This window comes from Parasteatoda tepidariorum, chromosome X1, assembly GCF_043381705.1.
Source record: "Parasteatoda tepidariorum isolate YZ-2023 chromosome X1, CAS_Ptep_4.0, whole genome shotgun sequence".
In the NCBI taxonomy this organism is placed as follows: domain Eukaryota; kingdom Metazoa; phylum Arthropoda; class Arachnida; order Araneae; family Theridiidae; genus Parasteatoda; species Parasteatoda tepidariorum.
This window is the reverse complement of record NC_092214.1, coordinates 82,920,481-82,945,557: the sequence shown is the minus strand read 5'-3', so window position 1 is coordinate 82,945,557 and position 25,077 is coordinate 82,920,481. Positions and strand designations below refer to the sequence as shown.

The 25,077-nt window shown below is 30.6% G+C and overlaps 1 protein-coding gene across 1 annotated transcript in view; it reads left to right on the top strand.

The window, feature by feature from the left end:
• The window catches only part of LOC107453207 (gamma-aminobutyric acid receptor alpha-like), a 69,968-nt gene that overhangs the window by 41,553 nt on the left and 3,338 nt on the right, over positions 1-25,077 (top strand). Inside the window, exons 7-8 of the mRNA XM_071187536.1 lie at positions 16,680-16,832; positions 20,175-20,446. Coding sequence (XP_071043637.1) covers positions 16,680-16,832; positions 20,175-20,446 — 425 coding nt within the window. The remainder of the gene's footprint in view (positions 1-16,679; positions 16,833-20,174; positions 20,447-25,077) is intronic.

Here is a 25,077-nt window from a genome sequence, read left to right as displayed (position 1 = left end):
TTTATGTTATATATATATATATAGCTTTGTAGTAGCTTTGTAGTAGCTATATATATATATATATATATAGCTTTGTAGTAGCTTTGGTAAATGTCCGAAATATATACCAGGTCTAGTTAAGTGCCACTGCGCGGTATACATTTACCTATGTATGCCCTATATCAATGTTTTATTAAGGTTCAGTGCCACTGATTGGCATAAATTTGTCCGGTATGCCCTACTGCTATATTTTTTTAAGTTTAAGTGTCACTGCCCAGTATGCCGGTACTCTGATGTTTCTCCTATTCTACCCTCAGCAGATATTAAAATCTCGAATAAATATAATAATATCAAATCGGATAAAACAAATATTTTGGACATTCTCCAAGGAGACATTCATTGGTGAAAGTCGACATCCTTTGGTCATTCACGGTTATTTCAAAGTTCTTTTCTGCTTTTTAAATGAGGCATTCTAATTAAAGATTATATCCTTGAGTTTCAAAGGCACTTTTGAATAATGTCTCATTTTATTCTGAATATAAGTTCTTAAAGTTAGTTCATATATTTATAACGATTGCAATGTTAAATTTTTTAGATAAGCTAACGCTAACCTTTAAAACTTTTAAGATAAGCTTATAAATCTAAGCTTTATTACATTAGAATCGAATTATATCTCATTCATTTTATTGTTCATCGTTATTTTTTAAATGGATTCTTAAACCTTTATCTTATTATCTTTTTAAATATTTGAAAAATAAAGAACAGTTGACAAGCAGAAGCCTTATTATAATAAGGTACCAAGAAACATTCTTGAAAGACGAAAAATTGTAAAAAAGATCAAGCTTAATTCTGACATGTGAATATAATTTTTGTTTTTCAGATGCAATATTAAATGCGACTGTCTTTTAATAGAAAAAATCTGTTACGTAATTCAAGCATTTGCAAGTTTGCTATATTTGAAATTCCTATCTTAGTTTCCATTCCTGAAATCACAAAAGTGCGTTTTAGAATTTTCTATTGCTCTTTTTTCAAATATAAATTTATTTATGTGTTTAGTAAAATTTAGTACATTAATGTGAAGTATATTTAACAATATAAAAGTTAAGAGTGCCCTAATAATGTGATTTATCAAACCTTGAAACTTATTGTTAACATTTTTCTAGAATCGTGAAAAGCTTGATTGAGTTAACAACATTAAGCAAAAATAAAATTACGTGAACAAAAAAATACATTGATAGAAAAAGCTTTTTCTTACAAACAAAATTTAAAAAAAATATTTTTTCAAAGTAAGGTAAAAACGAAAATATATAAATATCTTCCATATACATAACATTTTCGGTCTAACTGTGCTTATAAGTACAAAATTATAGTAGAAAGATACTTTATGTTCGATTTAAAATTATCTCAAATGAAACTGGAAATTTTTTTTAGGTTCTCTTAGTTTTTTTTATAATATTAATGAGTTCATTTAAAACAAATATATATTTCTTGACAAACATAATATAACAAAAAATCGAGTTTCAACCATCGTTAAGGTGATAATATCCTGCCAGAGTTTATGAGAATTATTTCCTTTTTGAGTGAAAAAGTTTTATCGAGAAGTATTTTATGCTTTTAATCTCTTCTAGTGCTAGATGTACTCCGATCTAGAAACCAAACTAGAAAAAAACTTTCTCATTTTATCCAATATAGATAATTTGTCTTAACATGTTCTGAAACTGGTATAAATTTCTTTCCGGTCTTTAATGCAAAATAAGAGGTTTTTTTCCTACAACTATGATGGACTGTAAAAGGTACATAAGATGAATAAAAAAAGGCATCAATTCAGATTTATGTTTGTTTATATATAGGTTTAAAATTTCACTGCAGCACTGTTTGCAATGTATACGTTGTAATAATTGTAACATACTTATTTCCAAACATTTCATTTGTACAGAATAAAGCTTTATGTAATAAATAGGAAATTTTCTGTGGTGTTAATTAAAACTTTGAACTTAAATGTTATGTCTATATATATATATATATATATATACAACAAAATAAATAAATACAAGAAAACACGAAGAAAGTTAAGCAAAACAATAAGTTTCATTTATTACGTACAAGCTGCAAGTAAACAGAACTCATTAGATAAGTTCAAAATGAAGATAAAACAAAGGAAAATTATAGACATGTGAAAAAAAAGGGGGGGGGAGAAATAATAATGAAAAAAAATAGCAAACAACTGATTAAAGAAAAAGAAAAAAGGATGAAATTTTTTTTAAAAAACCGGAAAATAAAAGATTTAATCTTTTCATCAGCCCACACGATTATATCCGATCAGTATCATACGATTATTTCTTTGTTAATTTGTATAATTTTTCCACGTGCAAATCCATTTCAGGCAAATCCGCGGTCAAAATTATTTACAAAAAAATTCCTTTACTAAAAAATTTCCTTTGTTAATTTATATAAATTTTCCATGTGCAAATCCATTTCGGGCTTATCCGTGGCTAAAATTATCTACTAAAAATTTTTTATTTGTTAACTTTTATAATTTTTCACTGTGCAAATCCATTTCGGCAAATCAGTGGGTTAAATTATTTACTAAAAATTTCTTTATTAATTTATAAATTTTTTCCACGTGCAAATCCATTTCGGGCAAATCCACAGCTAAACTTATCTACTAAAATAATTTTTCTTTGCTAATTTTTATAATTTTTCCATGTGCATATCCATTTTGGGCAAGTCCGTGGGTAAAATTATGTACTAAAAATTTCTTTATTAATTTTTATATGTGCAAATCCATTTCGGGCAAATCCATGCTAAAATTATCTGCTATTTTTTTTCTTCGATAATTTATATAATTTTTCCATGTGCAAATCCGTGGCAAAAATTATTTGCTAAACAGGCAGTTTATGTTTCTCTTTTCTATTTCATATTTTTTCTTAAATAAATAGTTATTTTCTAAAATTATTTATGGTCAACTTTTTAAATTATGCAGTATAATATTATCTTACGAGCATCCATTTCGGGTCCATCCTTGGTAACTAACAAATCAATGCACAGCATAACAAATCTCTTCAGCAATGCAGTGAGAACGGCACTTTAAATTCCTCTAGTTACACTCAATTTGCGCTTTTGTTTTCATATTTTGTAATCTGGCAATAGTGTTTACAATTCTCAATAGTTTTTGATTTTAATTCCNTTCTCGTTCATGTAAGTACATCTGATTTCGCTACTCGCTTTATAAATTTTGTTTTATACTGTTTTTTCTTTTATTTCATCTTCTGTTCTTTACGTGTTATTTTTACTTATTGTGTTCTATTTTATTTGTTGCAATTTTTGTAAAAAAATTTTTTGAGTGCTCCTCACACTATTGTATTAATATATTTTGCTTTGGCTTGTAATCAGGCCCAGACAACTTAAAATCCAGAATGGATTTATCCAGGAGGAGATGAACATCCAGAAGGTGCTGAACATTAGAAACGACACTGAAATCCCGTGTCATGCACTGCCTCTTTTGAAACCTAAAAACCCCTAGGAAATAACAAACGTTGAAATAAACTTGGATCTTGTGAAAACTGTCCATGGTAAAAAAAGATGTTGCGCCAATTATTCTAAAAAATCTTGCCCTGGAGACAATGGCGGTTAGATACCCAGTCGACGATTGGCTACATGTTTTTACCGATGGTTCTCAATTTGACTGCCATTTTAAAGTAGGGGCTGGTGTCTTTTCGGAAATTTTCTCTTTCTACGTACCAGCAGGATGCATTGGCACCGCCTTTGGTGGAGAAGTAGTGGCCTTGAGTACGGCCTTACAGCAGCTACAGGCCCTCCAACACAAATTTGAAAATGCAGTTCTCTTCTCGGACTCACAAGCGGCCATACAATCAATTAGCTCACATGAACGTCCCTTGACTCCTGAGATTTCCCGATGTCAAGACCCCTTGAGGTCTTTATTTTTGAGGGGAAAACGAATAGTCCTCCAGTGGGAGCCAGCCCATTGTGGTGTTTGGGGCAATGAGCAGGCAGATTTACTTGCCAAGAAAGGTGCCAATTTTCTACAACAACTAAATACGGCAACTTCCCTTTGGAAAATCAAACTATTCCTTAAAAATTTATGTAAAACCAACTCATTGCAAAACCTTCAGACTCGCACAGCTTTGAAAAGTTGAAGAAATGTGAGCTCTTATTTAATTCCCGACAAATCAAGACGTGATGCAGTTGCGGCCTTCCGCTTATATACAGGCCACGATTGTCTTTCTGCTCACTTATACCGCATAGGTCTTTCCACCACGCCTCTTTGTCCATTTTGTAAATCTGGTGAGAAATTGGGCAGGGACCACTTGCTTCTATGGGGGGCCCTTCATGGACACACTGCTTCCTCAAGATAATGGGAAGCAAGAGAACTTTTAAGGCAATGACTTCGGTCTTCTTTCTTTGTTATTCTACGTGCATTTGTATTCGTTATTTGTTTCATCTTTCTATTTGTATCTTTTGTACCTTTTTTTTAATCCTTTTTTTTTAATTAGTTGTTTGTTATTTTATTTATTATTATCCCCCCCCTNATATATAGATAGATAGATAGATAGATAGATAGATAGATATAGATAGATAAAGCTATTTAAATAAATCTGATTAGTGCAAAAATAGGATTTTGAACAACATTTTTGAAATTGAGTTTATTATAAAATGAAATTCCTGTATTTGTAGTTTTTCAAAAATGTTTTACCTTAGTTTGTACTCTAATTATTTACAAATTTGCTATTACAGCAGTTTTTGTTTAACGTGATAACAGTGGATAGGCTAGAGATCTTTAAAATCATTAATCTCAAAATCAGATTTTTTTCACATTTTACACTACACAAACATATTTTGAGCAACTGACTAAGAGAAAAAAGTGGAATTCAATTTTTTATGCATGTTTTTTTCGCAAAGCCAGGTTAAAAATTTGCTTTTTTAACTACATTAAGCCCTGACTCAATAGTATATGCACTTGCTTTTAAGATAATTGTTCAAATTATAGTTGGGCGTCTTCTAAATAAAATTCTCATAGAATTTTTTGCTTTAGGCGATTGAAATTTTTTTACAGTGTTCAGCGTATATGCAAAAAACATATTTTTTACTTAAAAATGACAATTTATGAAACAAAAATAAAATAATTTTTATTGATAGTTTTTACACATTAAAAGACAAATAAACTATTTTTTTTTTAAATTTTATATTAGCATTTAAAAAGAAGTTGTCGAAACTAGTCGGTCCTTAGTACTGATACGTTTAATTTTGATAAAAGCAAATTTGAGGCCAATTTATACCATTCTTTGAATGTTAACAATAAAAATATAATCCTATACCAAGAGTGAACAACTCTATAATTGTTTCCTAATCCGGTGTAGAAAACGAACTAACTCGGATCAAGTTTCTGTTCTACGTTTCAAATATTATTGCTTATTTAATTGAATTTTTAACTTAGTAGAGGGAACCTAAACCCATAATGATTCAGAACAACTAAGATTATTTTTCTAACTTTATTCCATCAAAATATTATTGAGCTTGTTCTCGATTTTTCGAAAGTGCCATTGATAAAAAGTACTGGGAATATAAAATCTTGACATAACATCTTGAGTTACTTTATACCTAAATTCCGTGTATTAAAAATTAATCTTCAAGATTTGAGTGGACCACCAAATATATCATAATTGACTAGTGATAAATTCTCTGTCTGCATCTTGGATTTCTTGGTTGTCCCATACTAATGATACATCCTATTTGATACTACTTTTAGATGTATCATGTTAATTAGAGTTAAAAGCTATGACTCATATCAAAGTTAAATTAAATTTTAATGATTCAAAATATTCTTGATTACATATTGATACCGAAACATTAAGTAATACAAAGGGGGGAAGAAGTTAAGATTTCTCACCAGTGCGTCATATCTATTCCTAGTCACCTTCCAACACTCAGGCACTACAACTTCAACTGATTCCTAAATGGGTGCAACCCCTACAGCAAGAGGGAACTTCGTCGAACTCACCCTTTGGCTCACTTTATCGATGTTTTTGGCGCACTTACTATTTTGGGACTCTTTGCTCTGCATCATCCCTCCCCCGCCAGAGACGAGGGATTGCCGAGAAATTCATTGACGCACCTGGTAAGGGACCTAGTTCTCTAAGAGTGAAAAAAATTAATTAGTGTCCAAAGCAAAAGTTCATGAATTCAAGAAGTTGTAATCCTTGACTTCATCTTCTGGCACTAAAAACAATGTTGAGCTGGATCTCGCAGGCACATGCCCAAGCTTTTGCTTCGTCTCTCGTAGTCAAATGTACGCTGCTGAATACTTTCGGAGGAAGTGGTGAGACATGTATACTGGGTGGAGCATGCATTTGAGATGCAGCTATTTTTGGCAACGAAGGTGGTTGTGGAGGAATCCTACCAAATAATAAAACTGGAGGAGCTGGGAACCTTATGAGTGGGAACAGTCACTGTGGCACTAACAGTACGTGGAGCCTCAGCAAACAGTAGAGTACGATCAGTAAACGCTTCATGACGTAGTAGCTTTGAAGCCAAGGCTTCCCCTCAAGTATGCTAGCAGACAGTCATTCTATTTGTCTGTCTTTTCCTCTTCCGACATCACTAAACTCTAAATCTCTAAATGCAAATATAAGTAACACCAATAGCTTTGGATGTAAAAAATATCAGTTAGTTCAATATGACTACTAAATAGCCAGGGACCAAAGGCCCCCGGAGAGAATCCTGGTTTTCCCCCATAATTTAAATGATTGTATTATATAACTTTATTATTGAAACTAATTTGAAATGAATTCAAACACTTGATCATGGTGTTAGAACCAATTTACAAATTAACCTTAAGTAAGAAATAAATTATTTCATTACAACTTTTCCAGGTGATCAGACTGAAAAAATTAAAATAAACTTAACCTATCTCTCAAATTTTTTTTTCATGTTAGTAATAAATTTATTTTAATGGACAGAAAAAATATTTTATAAGCATTTATGAACATTAAAATATTTTATCTAGAATTCATTCATCATTTGTATTTAATTGTTACTGTGACGTAAATTATATTTGCTAACCGGTTCATTTGTCTCTTTGAAATTTGCCTGCAGGTCTGCAATGTTTTAGGAGTAAGATGCAAATAACTGTATCTTCGAATATACGGTGTCAATCTGTTTACATGACAGTTAAAAACCTTTCGATTATTTTCGACACTTCTGACTCGATAATTCAAAAAACACTCTATTATGCGATAAGGCCCTTAAAATTTTGGTAGTAATTTATTTGACAAACCTGACTTTTTTAAATTTGGAGTTTTTACAAAACAGAGGGAACCTATTGGATAATAAAATTTTTCGATATTTTTTCCGATTTCACTTCTTCCAATATTCTTATCTTCTTGAATTTTTAAATTTACTAAAATCTTGGAAAAAATTTCGTTTAGGGACCGAATTAATTTAGTTACATATTCTGATTGGGATTGAAATTTGTCACCCTCACCCAAATTGTAGGGCAATCTCATGTCTCTAAGGTGTTCTATAAAAAATGGAGAAGCTTGTGCGCTTTCGTCAATTGCAGAGTTAATTGCCAACATAGTTTGTGAAAGTTGTTTGTCCCATTCGTTATCTTCATTGCAGATTGTTGCCAAAATATTTGCAGTTGATAGGTTTGGCTTTTCTATCCTACCGTTAGCCCAAGGTGCATACTTTGAAGTGTGAATTTTTTTGAAACCTTGGATCTTACAAAACTTCAGGTAAATTCATTACCTGAAAAATATTTGGCGTTGTCGGTTACTATTATTTTAGGACAACCCCTGTGTACTACATAATTATCAATAAAATGCTTTTGAGATGGTTTCTGATTTCATGTCTGGTAAGGCTGCTAAATGTATATATTTAGAAAATTCATCTATCACCTCAAAATTTCAGACGAGGGATTCTTATTGGATAAAAAACCTTCGGGAGGTGTGTGATTAGTGTAAACATTAAATTTTCTACCTATTAAGAATGTTCTAAAAAAATTTATGATGAATAAGTTGCGAAAAATTCTAATACCGTAGCACTATATTTACCTTGAGATGGATTTAATTTCTTTAAGTAAAAATAAAGAGATTTAACCTCCCCATTTGGATATTTTTGTTCGAGTACTGCACCGATCCCTAAAGAACTGGCATCTGTTGTTAATTGTAATTCGGCTTCCGGGTCAGGTAGGGCTAAAACAGGTGGGTTCAAAATTGCATTCTTTAGATCGTCGAAAGCGTTTTGTGTTTCATCATTCCAAACAAAGAGTACATCTTTACGGAGTTAGTTAGTGAGAGGTAAAGCACGTTTTGAAAAATTCTTTATGTATCGACGATAAAATCCAGCTAACCCCAAAAACGATTTAATCTGATTTTGATCTTTAGGAGCTTGAAATTCATTTATTTTAACTGTTTTATCGCGGTCTATTGACAACCCTTGAGATGTTAAGACAAACCCTAAAAATTTACACGTTTTTGTGAGAAATCGACATTTTTCCAGATTAAATTTTAATTGCAATTTAGAAAATCTGTTCAAAACTTCATTAAAAAGAGTTAAATGCTCTGTGATAGATTTACTATACAGGCGAGTTTTTCAACCCAAAACAAAGGCGATTAAATTCATACTTTGCACCATCAGGAGTGATAAATGCTGTTTTATGTCGATCTTTCCTTTTAATATTTATTTGATTGAAAGCTGTCTTGAGGTCTAGCGTGCTCATATAATTATTTGATCCAGAAATTTCGAGCAATATATCATCTAAAGTTGGAATTACGAAATCTTGGGGAACCGTTATTTCATTAAGTTTACGAAAGTCTAATACGAGGCGATATTTACTGTTTTGCCTAGCAAATAATGCAGGAGCGTTATAATTTGAGTTTGATTTTGAAATATTCCCAGCCTTTTCTAAATCACGCATTTGTTTTCGAAATTCTTCACGCAAATGAAAAGGCATTTTGTAGGAAGGACATTTAACGGGATTGTTTTGAAGTAATTGAATTTCGTAGGGATCAGTAATAGCTTCCGATGATTCTATTGTCGATCTAGCAAACGCATTTTCATGCTTTATCTAGATTTGTGCAACTCCTTTTTTTTGTTTTGGAATCTAAATGTTTTAATTTAAAACCATGTTCGTTAAATGGTGGGGGTAATTCTCCGGATAATTCTTCTGGCAAATCATCAAAATTATTTATTGAACCTATAATTGTATGCTTATTTAACATAATAGCTTTATCTGTTTTATTATTTAAAACGACACGAGTTTTATTTATCAATTACATCTAATGAATCATTGGTATCTTCAAAAAAGACCCCTTTTCCTTTTAATTTTTTACTTTTATCAACTGTTATTTTAGAACAATTTTCATGCAGTATGTACGTCAACGTACACAACTGAGGAAATTCCAGGGGGAATTAAAAATTTTTTGATATAATCGTAATTTTATATGTTCACTGTTTTCATGAGTTATATATGATACATTATATAATGGAATTTCTTCTTCCATGATTTTAATGCTATTATCTTTAATATTAATACTTGTATCTCTGGTTTTTAAAAAATCTATCCCTAAAATGGCCTCATAATTTCTTGAAAAATCTTTATCTGTAACGTAAGAAGTTTGTTCAACCGATGTACGTATTTCCTATTTCTAGGATAAGTTTAAAGTATCCTCTTATTTCTACCTTGCTACCATTTACTGCTTTTATATTTATATTGGATTTCAATTCTGAAACTTGACCACTTTTATTTATTTGATCGAAAATTGTTGAACTCAATATTGAAATTGTTGCTCCGCTATCTATTAAACAATTAAATTTACATTGATTTGATACTACGCTAATAACGGGCAATTTATATTGGTCTGAATCACAAGAATTTCCGGGAGATACAGCAGACCCTGATTTTAATACCTCCTTCTGGAGTTTAAATCTCGATAATTTTGAGTGTTAGCATTTCTTCTTTCATCAGCATTATTTACAAAATTTCTCCTGTTAGCATAATTTGTTCTCCTAAATCCAACCTTTTCTCGTGATTTTGATCTGTTGTGCCTTTGATCTCTCTCTTTCTTATAACACTTTGCTTGAATGTGACCCTGAATCCCGCAGTAATAGTACCTAACCGATGATGGGGGGTATCTTCTGGCAGTATAATTGTTTACCTCGGCCTCATTTGTTTTCCCTTGATTTTTTAATGTGTCTACCTCGACTGATAGTTTAGAAACTTGAACCGTCAACTCGCCTATTAATTTTTCTTGAAATTTGTTAGTGACCGTTACCTTCCTGTTTCTCGACGCATTCTCAAAAATTTTAAAATTCTCCTCTGCCCTAATCGCACACTGAACGGCGTCTTCAAATGTTTGGGGGGTTGTTTCCCAAAACCTGTCCCTGCAATTCTGGCTTAATGCTCGCTCAAAATCTTGCCAATAATATGCCATTATTCGCTTCTCTTACGGCCGGATTCGCGCCATTCGCCTGAGCGGATAGAATATTTTCGCCCAATCGACGAAGGCGATTGCTAAATTGAAAAATGTTTTCTGAATCGTACTGTGTACAAATTGCGAGTTCCTGAAAATATGTTGTTATATTTACTTTTTTTTCAAAATGTGTCTTAAGTATATTGACTAAATTATTGTATTCATTAACTGTCGAATAATCTTCAATAAATTTCTCGGCGTCCTCAGAAAATTTTAGCTTTAATACCGTCAGTTTATCGTTGTCCGTTCAATTATTGATGTGTCCCACTTCATCTATTTTTTAATAAAACTATTAATTGAATCTTTTTTTCCTATAAATTTTGGGATTAATTCTATTAAATGCATTGAAATGTTTCGTAATCTTTGCTCCGCACCCGCGTCGTACGGCTCCGGTTGCCGTCTACCTGCTCCATTTCCGTTCATGATTATACAAAATTAAACAAATTATATAAAATAAATATTTCCCTAACGTTTACAAAATACATAAAATAATTCTACTATATACAATTTGACCTGCAAGCATTTGAAACAAGAAAATGAAATCGCGCACATAGAATTTTCAGCACGTGCATAATTCAACAAGTTATTTAACAATTTAATTCAAAATTTTTTTAAATATCTCTAAAACAATTAATAAGTAAATGAATTTAAAAAACATTGCGTGCATTAAACTTAAAATTTAAGCTAGATTAATTAAGATTAGTAAAATACTGTGTTGTTCCTTAACTCGAGTGGTAAGGCGTCTCGGCACCATTGATACAACCTATTTGATACTACTTTTAGATGTATCATGTTAATTAGAGTTAAAAGCTATGACTCATATTAAAGTTAAATTAAATTTTAATGATTTGAAATATTCTTGATTACATATTGATACCAAAACATCAAGTAATACAAGGGGGGGAAGAAGCTAAGATTACTCACCAGTGCGTCATATCTAAACCTAGTCACCTTCCAACACTCAGGCACTACAACTTCAACTGATTCCTAAATGGGTGTAACCCCTACAGCAAGAGGGAACTTCGCCAAACTCACCCTTTGGCTCACTTTATCGATGTTTCTGGCGCACTTACTATTTTTGACTCCTTGCTCTGCATCACTAACAGTTTAATGGAAAAAAAATAAAAAGTAGAGTTTCGAAAATTGGATAAAATTAGTAATATACTTTTTTTATTATTATAAAAGCAGAAAAAAGTGATAAAATGCCATAGATAGAGCCTTACTTAGAATTGATACAATTCTTTTATTAGTAACGAAATATGTTATAGGCATTTGGCTTAATTATGTACAATAAATTCAGATACAAGTACATTTTATGATAATCATCTTAGTTTGAAAGTAATTGGATCCTGTCAAGTTAAAAAGGACTCTTCGCTAATATTATGGATAATTTCTAAGAACTGGAAAAGCACTTTTATTTTTTTTTTTATTTTTTGCAAAATTATTAACAAACTGTTATGACAAGGCGCTATAGTTTACAACGCCAACTAAGCCTCTTCGTGGCATTCCTTTGTTTTAACATTAATTGAATGCTAACATATTTTTACCTTTTTGCGGTGCTACTGATACCTATTCTTTAAAGGTATTTATTTATAAACAGAGAAACAATTCTGGCAAAATCACTACACATGTATGGTAAAAACACTTCTGGTGAAAGAAACTACAATTTAAGAATTAAACCATTTAAACTATTCATATGGTAATTTTAACGTTTTCTATTGCTACGGTTTATCGGAAATTCTGCTTTTCATAATTCTAGTTCTTATTACAATACATTTAGTAAAAAATACCGATCTCAAAAGTAAATGCAACCAAATAAAGGGTTTCCATTTCATTCTCGATAAAATTATTGCGATAAAATTATTGCGATAGGGTATTGCGATAAAATTACCAAAATGATCTTTAGAACTATCAATAATTTTACCATTTATTTTGTAATTTTGACTTTTTTATGTCTTTGCCTGCAACCAAATAGAACGGTAACAATATTTTCAGATTTACACGGTTTATTAATAATGACAGCTTATTTGAATGGTTTAATGATTAAATGACTGTTAGTTAATTCTTATTCTAATGTAATTTCTCAATTATAGCAAGAGTAAAAGGGATAAAAATTATGGATTCAAACATTTAGTTAAGGTATTTTAAGCGGATTCAAATATTTAATTAAAGTATTAATTAAAGTATAAAGATGCTTAACTCAGGTATATCATATTATGGTGACTGTTTTATCTATCCTTTATGAGGTAGTGGGATTTATTTTCGTACGCATGTAGGTTTCTTTGTCAATACAAAAAATGGCTTAAAAATTCTTTTCAGTTTGAAAAACAGAAATTTTAAGCAAAACATAATTTTCCTTAGCACAATTTTACGAGAAACAGGAAAAATATACATCAAATGTTATAGTAGGGATGCATCTGCGCTTCAAAGCGAGCAGTGGAATAGGAATGGTGCACGGCGAGGTTCAAGTAAAGCAACCATGTATTATCGGGGTCCCCATTGCCACGGGGGATTGTCCTTCTGCCAAACGCTCAGAAGCGTAGAAGTAGTGGGTTCAATATGCGTGTGGGGAGTTACGACAATGTCAACCTTCATCTATGAAAAGGTACCCCAACATAGAATCGAGTTAACTAAGTCTTATATACTAGTGAATTATAATTGTATTTTTGTAGTTGTAGACTCACTATATGTGCTATTTTTCTGTGCTATCTGTTCTGCAATTCGACAAGGAATTATTTGCATTTAGCACACGATCCTGTGTATGCCTTTAAATCAAATTTCTTTGCTGACACACATCTATGGTTAAGATTTGATCTGAAACCGCTACCTCCATTTTTGTCAAGTAGAAGAAAAGATCATCAAAACGCATTACAAAGATTATCAAAACGCATTACAACGATGGAGGAAGCAGGTTTGAATCCCAGCGTGCCCCAGGCTGCATGTGTTTGCTGCCTTTCTCTTTCCTGTGCTACCTGTATATTCACTTGACAGGGGTATATTCACTTGACATATCATATCAGCTGAAGCACATAAGACTGTTTATGTGTGAGCAACAATATATGTCTTAGGATGCTTGGACAGCCCTGATGCAGTAATTGTAATTTACCCTAAAGTAGTATTTATAAAGTGACAATTAAGCTAGTTAAGTCTTGTCTAGGCATTTGTACAGTGCACAAAAAATGGACCACTCAGTATTACTTTTGATCTAGTGATCGGATCTTCACGTTCTAGGACTCAGTCTCAATGTTTCAAGGGGTGATCTCAAATATGCTAATTAATAAACGCAGACGATATTTTGAATGATGAAATAAGATGCATAAACGTACTTTCTCTGAATAAACATAACTTTCCCTCCCCCAAAATATAGGGGATAGCCGCAATCTGGGAAATATGGTACCCATAGTTTGGTTAGGAGAGCCATCCAAAGTTTGGACCCCTTAGTGTTAATTTTACTTTTTGCGCAATTCTCCATATCTCGAGCACTTTCTAAGTGAATTAAAAAGTTTTTGCATACAATTATAAAATTCGTTTGTCCAAAGATGATCCCATACGAAAAAGAAATTTTAGTAATTATTTATTATTTTATTTCATAATAGTCTAAAAAATTTAATTGTAAAGTGTATAATTTTTCTATCATTTTGAATTATCTATTTTACATGACAAAATACAAAATTTAAGCGAAATTGGTTGAATAGTTCCTGAGAAATCGAAGAAGTCGGGTATTTAAAATTTGATTTCTTAGGAACTATGCAACCGAATATGCTTACAGTTACTGCCATGCAATTTTACGTAAGGGTGAATTAACATAGGATAAATGATCGCATTAAATAATTTATCTATAAAACACTATATGTATTTTTTTCTAAATAATGATTTTTTTAATTTATTCTTATTACAGTTTATCAAAAGAATTAGGACAGAACGTGTGAAATTTTTTTGTTTACTAAATTTAATTCATTTGAAAAAAAGTTTTGTGAATTATTTTTTAATAAATATTTTTGAATAAATAGTGTACAAACTTTATAGCATAATTTAATTTATAAAAATAATTCTCTAAAATATACAATTCTTGAAGTAAAAAATTATAGGAGTTAATTAATACTAATGATTTAAATTAATGCTTATTTATAATGGAATGCTAAATAGTTAAAAAAAATTACTAATAATCTTAAAAACTTGTAAGAGTTATAATCTAGAGAAATGTTGTCGGCTTTTGATAGATTGTGGGAAAAAATATGTAAATTATTACTAAATCAAAAGCATGCTTCTTTTTTGCATATCTATACTATTGCTTTAGCATTGTCACCAAAAATAGTAAAATGCGTTATAAACGGTTTTTAGGCTAGTTAAATGCATTTTGAAACTTTAAACTGCCTCTATGTTAACTCCTGTGCAAATAATTAGTCAAAGTGTATTTCATGGGCTTAATTTTATTTATTAGATGTGATGGATTTCAGTTTAAAACATTTATTTGAACGAAACTTTATAGTCACCTTAACGCCGTTTGCAAAGGATGTTTTGTCAAAGAGAGCCGGAAACTTGGCGCCTAATGCATCTCTCAAAGTTGAAAAATATTTCTTAAAACTTTTTGACAACTCTTTTATTCCTGATCCTTCTTTTAAATGTTGTCATAAGTAAAGATGGACAGCTTTATTTCCCGTGATTAATTCCATTTAATTGTGTTACCATATGAATAAAAAAAGCTTTTTACACTCTTTAGTAGTTTTATTTTGATGTTAAAAGCATTTATCAATGCTTTTACATTTTCGTATGCAGCAAAATCTCTCAATTTCAAAAACTCTAAATGTGATGATAAAAAAGTAATTTTAGCAGTACCATTAAGAAAATGCTGATACAATGATTTAAATGTAATGCAAACCACATAATTTATAGGAGAATAAATACCCTGAAATTAACGTTCTTGCTTAAATTAGCGTTGCTATTTTCAAATACTTAAATTAACAAATATTCAAGGGTTATGTTAAGAAAATAATTCACTACTGCTCAAAAGAGTTAGAATAAAAAAGGAAAATGCGTTAATAAAAGTTTTTAAATACCGAAATAGTTAAAAAAATTTAAAATATAAAAATTCAAATTGAGAAGCAAGTAATGGATCGAACAGCCCTCTTGTTTTTTTAAAGACTTTTGTAAGATTGTTGAAATTTTGAAGATCGACAAAGATGTCTTATAATATGAGCATGGTCACCTGCTTACAAGGAACATGTAATTTGCACAGTGTAATTTCAGTGTAATTTGCAGTAATCAGTGTAATTCAGTGTAATTCAGTGTAATCAGTGTAATTGGTCAGTGTAATTTGCACTAGATGTAGAATGCAGTACGAGCTAGATATATGGATATAGAGTGTTGAATCAAAATCACCACGTAAAAATGTAATTTTCAGCTGAACTGCATGTTTTCTAATGCACAGTAGAATAAGTCTTTATCTTTTACATGCATGCAAAATGGTGTCATCGCGCAGCTACTGTTAAGTAGTTACAGTCACTTCTTACTGCTAAGTAAAGTTTATAAGTTAAGGCTCATAAAATATTAAATCTACAGGGATTATTTATGATTCTAATAACATACCAAACCATTCCTTTATGCAATTGCTAAATTTGACACTAGTTAAAATGCGTCCAAATTCGTGTTAACCCCTGTATTATTTGGCTTGCATTCGTTTCGACATATTTTCATCTTTGTTAGAAATTTTGATGTTTGTTAGCATTATATTATCTGAGTTAGTGATCACGTTTAGAGCCAGCTGTGCAATTTTTATTTGCCAATTTCTTCCACACACGCACCACTATTGTGGCTTTTCAAGTTGCAAGCAGACATACTGACTTTTCTACTTGCTCTGTAACATTCTTGTTTGACATAACAGACGTGAGTGCTTATAACTCTTTATACAAATCAAAAAACAAACGGATTCGATAGCAAGCATTGCGACACGACACATTCATGGTGTGTTTTCCGAGTGGTACACTTTTGGGAAACCTCCTATAATCAAGCTATATGGAGGAAACCTATGAGCTAACTACCATCGGGAGTGTTTTAATTTAGCACTGTTATCAATGCAAGACAAGAACCAATATAAAATGAGTTTCTTGAGATTCATTTAATAACTCTGTCGACTAATGCATGAAATGTAAAGTTGCCTGTTTGAATTTAACAATACAATACTATGTAAAACAAAATTTTTATTTGCAGGGCCTTTTTCAGTTTTGATGGTGAGCTTTCATTTAAAACGTCATATGGGATACTTCATTATCGAAGTCTATGCCCCTTGTACTATGCTAGTAGTACTATCTTGGGTTGCCTTTTGGATTAATCGAGAAGCTACTGCAGATAGAGTTGCTTTAGGTACAACCAAGTCAATTATCTAATAAAATGTCAAAAAAGTAAAAAGTCTAAAAAGTCTATTATCTATTATCTAATAAAATGGTAAAAGTTCATAAAATTTTATTGAATTTGACATCATTAGCTTTAGAAAATATAGCATCAGCAAGAAACTGTTTACAAGCCATTTTTACAATCAATCAACGATTAATGGGAAACATTCAACTTCATGTAAAGCAATAGAACCAAGTACCAGGACATGATAAAAATGACATGATACGGTTTATCTTTTTAAAGAATGTAAGAATTAAAAGAAGGATATAGTTAACCCAATTTTCTGGATGATCCATGTCTTTATTACTTCATGCCTGCCTCACAAAATTAGTCAATTTTATCTTCATGATATTTTATTTATTCAATGAAATAAAAAAAATTGGGTGGATTTTAAATTAGTTAATAGTTTGAACGTATTCCAATACCCCGTGTTTGTTACTCTGATTGTTATACGTTAGGAATCAAAGAGGAATTAAACCCATGCTTAAAGTCATTGTTTAAAGCATTAAATCGCGAAAAATACGACTTAGAAAGAATTATGTAGCTTTAATAATGCATTCAAAATTATTAATGACTACTTGTTTCTGAAAACTATTTTTGTTATAAAGTATCTACTAATAAGTATTACGCAAAATCTGCTAAAGAGCTGAGGACATTCTTTTAAGCTCTATAGAAGAAAATGAAAGGGTGAAATATTTGAAGGAATTGCGCCCATAACAGGCATTTAAAACTGGTTTATTTGAACAAAACGTCTAATTTAAATAAAAAGTTTCATTTTTATCAAATATTTCAGGAAACTATTTTTTCCTACACTTTTCTGAATTTGTAACACTCCTTCTAAATTTCATGATAAAGGTATCTAGATTTTTTTTAAATATTTTTTCTTGGTAAACTTATTTGAGTTAGTTTGCTTTTTAATTAGACAAATAATTCGATTTCTTACAAAACGTCTAATTTAAACAAAACATTTCATTCTAACCAAACATTTTAAATGCTTTTAATCACCGAACTTATATTTTTCCTCTTTTCCAAATTCGTAACATTTCTTTTAATGATAAACGTAACTAGAGATTTTCGAATATTTTTCTGGAAAAACTTAAGTTATATTGCTTTTTAATGAGACAGATGAGTATATTTATTTTTATATATTTTTATGAACAAAACTTCGGATTTAAACAAAAAAAATTTTTTATCGAACATTTTAAATGTTTTCAATTAATGAACTATTTTTTTTCACCTTTCCAAATTTGTAACACTTTTTATAAATTTCATGATAAAAGTAACTAGATTTTTTTAAAATATTTTACAGGGTTAACTTGCTTGAGTAAGTTTGCTTTTTAATTCGACAAGCAATTCTATAATTTTATTATTTTTTTGTTTTATCAATGGAATTATTCTATAATAATTCTATTAATTTTTTAATTCATACTGTGATCCTACCTTTGATGTGATAAGAAAGGATAAAGATCGCGAAATGAAAATATATTTTACTTCCTAAACTCATGTTTTGTTTTTAAAACTGTTGTTCCGAACTATTGCAGCTCATGCTGACTCAAACTATTACCGAACCAACTTGGAAATGAAGATTTTTTTTTCATTTGAAAAAATTATTCTGTTTGATTTTGGAATAAAATGCTTTATCTATGCTTTAAAAATTAAATTTTTTTAATTTGACTTCTCACTGTATTATAAGCTTTCATTGCTAAATATTTTATTCCTAGAAATTAAAATTATTTCTTTTTTGATTTTTACGTTAAAAATAAGCACTACATCAAATTAAGCAGCAATTTTCGGACACTTTTTTGAGAAGTATGACTCATGATCAATATTACCTAATACAAAGAGATAACTATGCAGTAAAAGTACTCTGGTGTTATTTACTATGTTATGCAGAAATATTATGGAAACTGTTTTGTCCACACAGTCTTAAGAAGAGTCGGTAGGACATATATCAATAATGCGAAAACTGATCTTTTTCGATGTACCTTTTCAAAGAAACTACTTATGTTTTCACTTTGTAATTTTTTGGGGATACTTTTAGATTATATCAGTAGTATGCTGTGATAATGTTTTAGCGTTAACTGGAATACGTCTTGAGTAATGAAAGAATTTTGATGAAATTTTTTAAAAAGAAAAAGTTCTCAGTTCATAATTTTTTAAAAAAATGTTCTCCCAATGATATGAATTAGCAATTATCACAGTTTAAACATGTAGATGTAAATATTCTGTGACAAAAAACCTAAAGCAATATCTTGTTTAGATGCTGAGAAGCTTTCATCAAAAAAGGTAGCATTATTGGTATATTCCCTACCGATTCCTTTTAATAGCTTTAATCAAGGGATTTTTCAGTGATAAAACAAAAATTAGGGATTCTTTTCCATTTTTCAATTATACTTGAATCTATTAAAAACAATCAGAATAAGAAATATTTCAATTTTAATAATACGGTATTAACTATTAGCAAATGTGGAATTCTTCTCCGGGAATTTTCTTCTCATTCTTGTTTTGCACGTACTATTTAAAAATTTAATTTTATGAATTATTTAATATTACGAATTATTTTAAACACTAAAAATAAAATAAAAAAATGAAAATTAATTCTTTTTCACTTATTTATAGCTTCATTATTTTCCGATTTTTCAGGATTTGTGGTGTAATGCTATTAAAACAATGGCTGATTAATTTTGCTATCAGGGCTGCGGCAAAATAATTTTTTAAATAACTTTTACTATTCAATGCTATTGCCTTTAAAGTCAAACACTACACCTATACAATCATAGAAATTTCTCGGAAAAAATGGTTAAATGACAAACTGCTTTCACCTAATACGGTTAAACATCCAGAATTTAATCGCACCAACTAGGACCACCTAATCAAGCCATTTAGTTCTATGCAACTACGTACTTATCATAGGTGAGCGGGCTAATCTGTCAATCTCGTGACCGGCAGAACTGGGGTTCGAGTCCCAGTATCGGTAACACAATATTTCCCTTTAACACACGAAGAATTTCTAGTGTCCTCTCCAATGCTCATTATCTTACGAAAAGCTGAGCTTCTATGACTATTTAAATACGTTTTTGAAAAGTGATAGTTGGAAATGGTTAAAAAACCGTATTGTATCGTGTTTATGGTTTTATAACCATACTATTTGTAAATGGTTACAAAACCATAAAGATAAAATATGTTCTTTACCTTAAAACGTTGCGGTTAATCGGATGGACAGACAGTTATTTTATCATAATTTTCAAATGAAAATTCTAACAGTGTACAAATCCGCATAATATTCTGAAATATTATATTTTTTTCTTGCAGGTGTTACTACTGTATTAACAATGACATTTCTGGGACTGGAATGTAGGAATAATTTGCCTAAAGTACCATACTGCACAGCCCTGGACTATTATGTAGCAATGAGCTTTGGCTTCATTTTTGCAACTATAATACAATTTGCTATTGTTCATCATTTCACAAAAGTAGGAAGTGGAGAATACTATTTTCCTCCATCCGAATTCTCTGGAGATGAAGAAGAAATGCCAAAAGCCCAAAAACCTGTTGTAACTTTTAGTTCCACAGATTCGGCAAAGGTAAAAGGAACATTCGGATTCACCATTACAGCATGTATATCTAAAGAACGGAGGTTGACTGCTTGTGTGGGAAAATTTTAGAAAGGGAGCTTTTAATACTTTTTTCCGTGTCAAATTTGTCTTAAGTTTCAGCATCACACCCCTATCTGGCCAAATTACTAGACGCACTATAAGATTCGATGCAAAATCTCAACTATAAGGTGATACTATACAGCTTTATTGTTTTTACGAGACTGAAACCGGTTTGCATTTGTTTACGCTCGTGTATCAATGGGTTATATTAGACGATATATAATATAAATTCGACGATAGATTATATAAATATAGAATATTTATTATGTTAGTATGTTATAATAATTAGACCAAATTATTAGACGCACTGTAGCGTTTTATTAATGACATGTTTTGCACGAGTTTATATGCAATACTTTTATATTTAAACATACATGTAATGGGTTTTCATTAAGGAGATTTTTATATATTTCCCATTTGTATTTATTTTTTGTGTATTGCGTAACCAAGTGATGCATGAACATAAACAAGTGTAAACCGGTTTCAGACGCGTGAGATGCTGTATAGTATCACCTGATAATTAAGATTTCGCATAGAATCTTATAGTGCGTCTAATAATTTGGCCAGGGACTGTAGTGCAATCTCGTAACCATAGTCACCAAGTGGAAAAGGAAGTTCTTTAGATAGACAGCATGGCATTTATCACTGTTTCCAGCTTGATTATTATATTGATACTAATAGAGTTTTTAACAGAACATTTTAGTAGATCTTTGTTAAATATGTAGTTGCATTGGTAGTCTAGATCAAAGTGCCAGTATTTAATTTCGGTGATTTTTGCATTAAAAAAATTTCAAAGGAATGTTACTATAAATTCTTTCTAAAGTAAAAAGGCAGGCAAATGTGATAAATATTAGTTCTTTTCTGAAAAGAAGGAGAAAAGAGTGAACATTAAATAAAGCTTTTTACTAAATAATTTAGAAAAAAAACCTAAATTTAAGAAATAAGTTTTGAATTCAACAATATATTCAATTCAAAAATTTGTTTATTTGTTGCGTTGATATTTATGCTATCATCGCAACAAATTAAAAAAAAACAGTTCAAAAATAACTTAATGCGAAAATATTTTGAAATTCGGGTTTCTATTAAACAATTCAGTCGTGTTTTTCCTTTCAGAAAACTTAACTTCTAGAATAAAGGACATTTAGAAATGCTGTAGTGATTGACTTAAGGAGATAAATTTAGATTTGAATTGGTTCGTCAGTCTAAAGTAACATCTATTAACATCTATTGTATAGCATGTATTATTCTAAATATCAACATCTATTATGTAACAACTATTATTCTAACTATCAATAGCAATTATGTGACATCTATTACTCTGTTATTCTAACATCTATTCTGTAAGTTTATATTAACTAGACTGATTAAATGGTATGGCATCAGGACTTGGGTGGTAATTAAAGCAAATGAAAATATATTACTGGCTTTTGAAGGAAAAATTCCTCGGTCATTTGTTTGGAGCAGTGAAATAAAATAATACATGTTTATTTAACCATGAAGTGTATAATAAATATAGAACATTTTTAGAGTAATTAAGTCATGCAAGATCTGATGGCTGGGACATGTTTTCTGATCCATCTAAAAAATTTATATTTTCAAAGATTGAGGGTACAAGGAAGAAAGGGAGACCGGATTGTACGTGTGGAAAAGGTCTTAAAATTATTGGGAGTGAATACATGGGAAAATCTAGCTACAAGTCGAACTGTCTAGAACAATGTTTCCCAACCTTTTTTGTACCATGCCCCACCTAAAGCCTTTCTAAAATTCTTATGCCCCCTATGTAACATATACATAATTTTTAATATTAAAAAATCGAATTGTTCACTTAAGAAACTTAGGAAATTGTTAGCGAAACAAAGTAAGTAAATTTTCAGAACATATAATGAAAAACTAAAATTCAAATTCGAAATAATTCTAATAAAGATTTTTCTATAATAATTTAATATTTTAATTTAGTGAGATTCTTGCCCTTGATGCTTGCTGCACGTAGATTTTATCTTAGGTTCCAATTTGGCTAGCTTCAGTCTCAAGTCTCCCCGTTGTGCTATATCCAGACGATTTCTTTTTTTTTCTACCAATAAAATCATTTACAGCACTAAATCCACATTCAGTTAAATATGAAGATGGAATCAGTAACAATAGTTTTCTTGCACATTTGATTGAATTTGGGTATTTGTTTTCTGTTTCCTCACGAAGCCATGCCATCACTCCTTTCATATTAAATAAAGTTTTAAATGACTCATCATTTTGCATTTCTGCAAGTTCTTTTTGATATATTTGATATATCAGACAAATCAACTAACATGGACTGCAACATCCATGTTGGAAAATAAATTTGTTTTAAATCAGAATATCTTTCTTTTAAATCAGCCGATAGAATTCTCAGATGATAGACAATAACAAGTAAAGCGGTATCATTTACTGCACATTTTTGGAGCCAATGAAACTGTTCAAAGTTTTTGTTGTTAGTATATTTCTGACATAACTCAATAAGGGTAATGCAGCCAAATATCTTCGCCTTTGCATCAACAAGAGTTTTATTTGTTCCTTGAAGTTTCTTATTTAATATATTCAGTTTTTCAAAGATATTGGCAAAATAACTCACAAATGCTTTACCATCGACTGTAAACAGATACTTCATTTCAGGATTGTCGCTTAAAAAATCCCTAAGTCACATAATATTTATTGACAGCAATTATTTAAGAATTAGCTTCTTTCTTTCGATTTTTTCACTGAAATCTCGCATTGCATTTAAATGACCCAGAGCAAAAGGTTTAAACTCATGTCGAGTCCATTTTTGAATTGCCCCCCTTTACAATCAAATTGCCTCCCGGTGGGGCGTTGGCCCCACGTTGGGAAACACTGGTCTAGAAGAAGCAGACTGAGATTGCTTTGGCCTACACTGGGCTGTAATGCTGCTAAAGAAGAAGTTGTGAGTAACTTGGCGACAAAGCAGAGAAGTATCCATCATTAGTTGTTATTATGGGGAAAATAAGCGAGATTAACAAATGGTAAAATATATGATGTAGATTTCATGCAACTCCCATCTTAATTCATACTTGTAGTTCAAAAATGGATAATTCGAACAAATGAGAAAATAAATAAATTTTTAAATGTATTCAAGTATATTTTAAATTTACATATTTTTGTTTATTTCTGCATTTTTACATACTAAAAGAAATTTTTTACATGCATCCAATCTTCATTAGATAAGTAAAGCTTTTAACATGCTTTCCATGGTTTAAAATCAAAATGAATGAACATTCTCAACACCATCAAAATATTATAATTGCTTATAGAATATGTTGACACTGTTTGAAGAGAATGTTGTCATCAAAATCGTCTTTTAAAACAAATATTTGCAGTGAAAGAACGAAAATGGAGATTGTTAAAGTGATACTGACTGTTAGCGATTTTTCTCAAATTTGCTAAGCAACACTTAATTTTTTTTTCCAATTGACTGTTTTCCACTCTTGAATTTCGCCTTATAAGTTGTAGAATTTTGATTATAATAACCATACTTCTAAATAATAATAAATATTAGCATTTAAAAATTAAGTGTTTAAAAGAAGAATCAAGTTAATTTTCTTTTGCATAATTATGACCTTTATACTATCTAAAATCCTGCTATGCACCTGTGTTTTAACACTAAAAATCACTGTTAGAATTCAGGACAAAATAGGGATCTGTCGAACGAATTACAGAAAAATTATCACACTGAGAAAAAAAGTATGGTCAAAACTACCAGAATATGTTAAAATTTAATATGTTTCTGGCACTTCGAGAACACCAAAAAGCTCAGTATTTTTTTCCAAATTCGGTTGGTAATGATTTTGATAAAATTAACAATAAAATATTGCTTTATGTGTTAAAATTTGGTGTATATTTTTTAACAATTGATAATTTTATCACACTTTAGAGCAGTGTTTCCCAAAGTGTGGTACGCGTACCCCCAGGGATACGGGAACAGTTTAGAGGGGGTAAGCGTTCTTATGCGAAATATCTTACAACAAACGAAAATTTCAAATATTTTTTATTTAGAAACAAGGCTAGCTACAAAAATTTACTGCAACGTATTTTTCTATTGGCTATTTTTTACAGAGTTAACAGTTAATAACAAAAATGCGTTTATAAAAATAAAAATATTTTTTAAAAAATGCATTTATATTTTAATTAGTGCTACACAGCGTTACGAAAAATTTAGAAAGGGTACACAAAAGTCATAAGTAGGACTGGGCTATAAATCGATGTATCGAGAGATATCGATTTAACGCATATATCGGCAAGACGATACAGCGACTTTCATTCAAGGCGATGCATCAGAAATCTGATTTAAGCCATCGAGCAAAGACAACGAGCGCAAAACGATATAGCGATATAAGACACGCAAGGATATAAGATAACGATATAGCGATATAAGACTCTTCTCTTATGTTCCGATGTCGACTCGCGCTGTGGAAGACGATGTTCGTTTCGTTATGTTGAAATGGCCTTGATTGGTGAGCTGTAGAATCAGAATCAGAGTTTTGAGAACACATATCGTTATATCGCATGTTCCT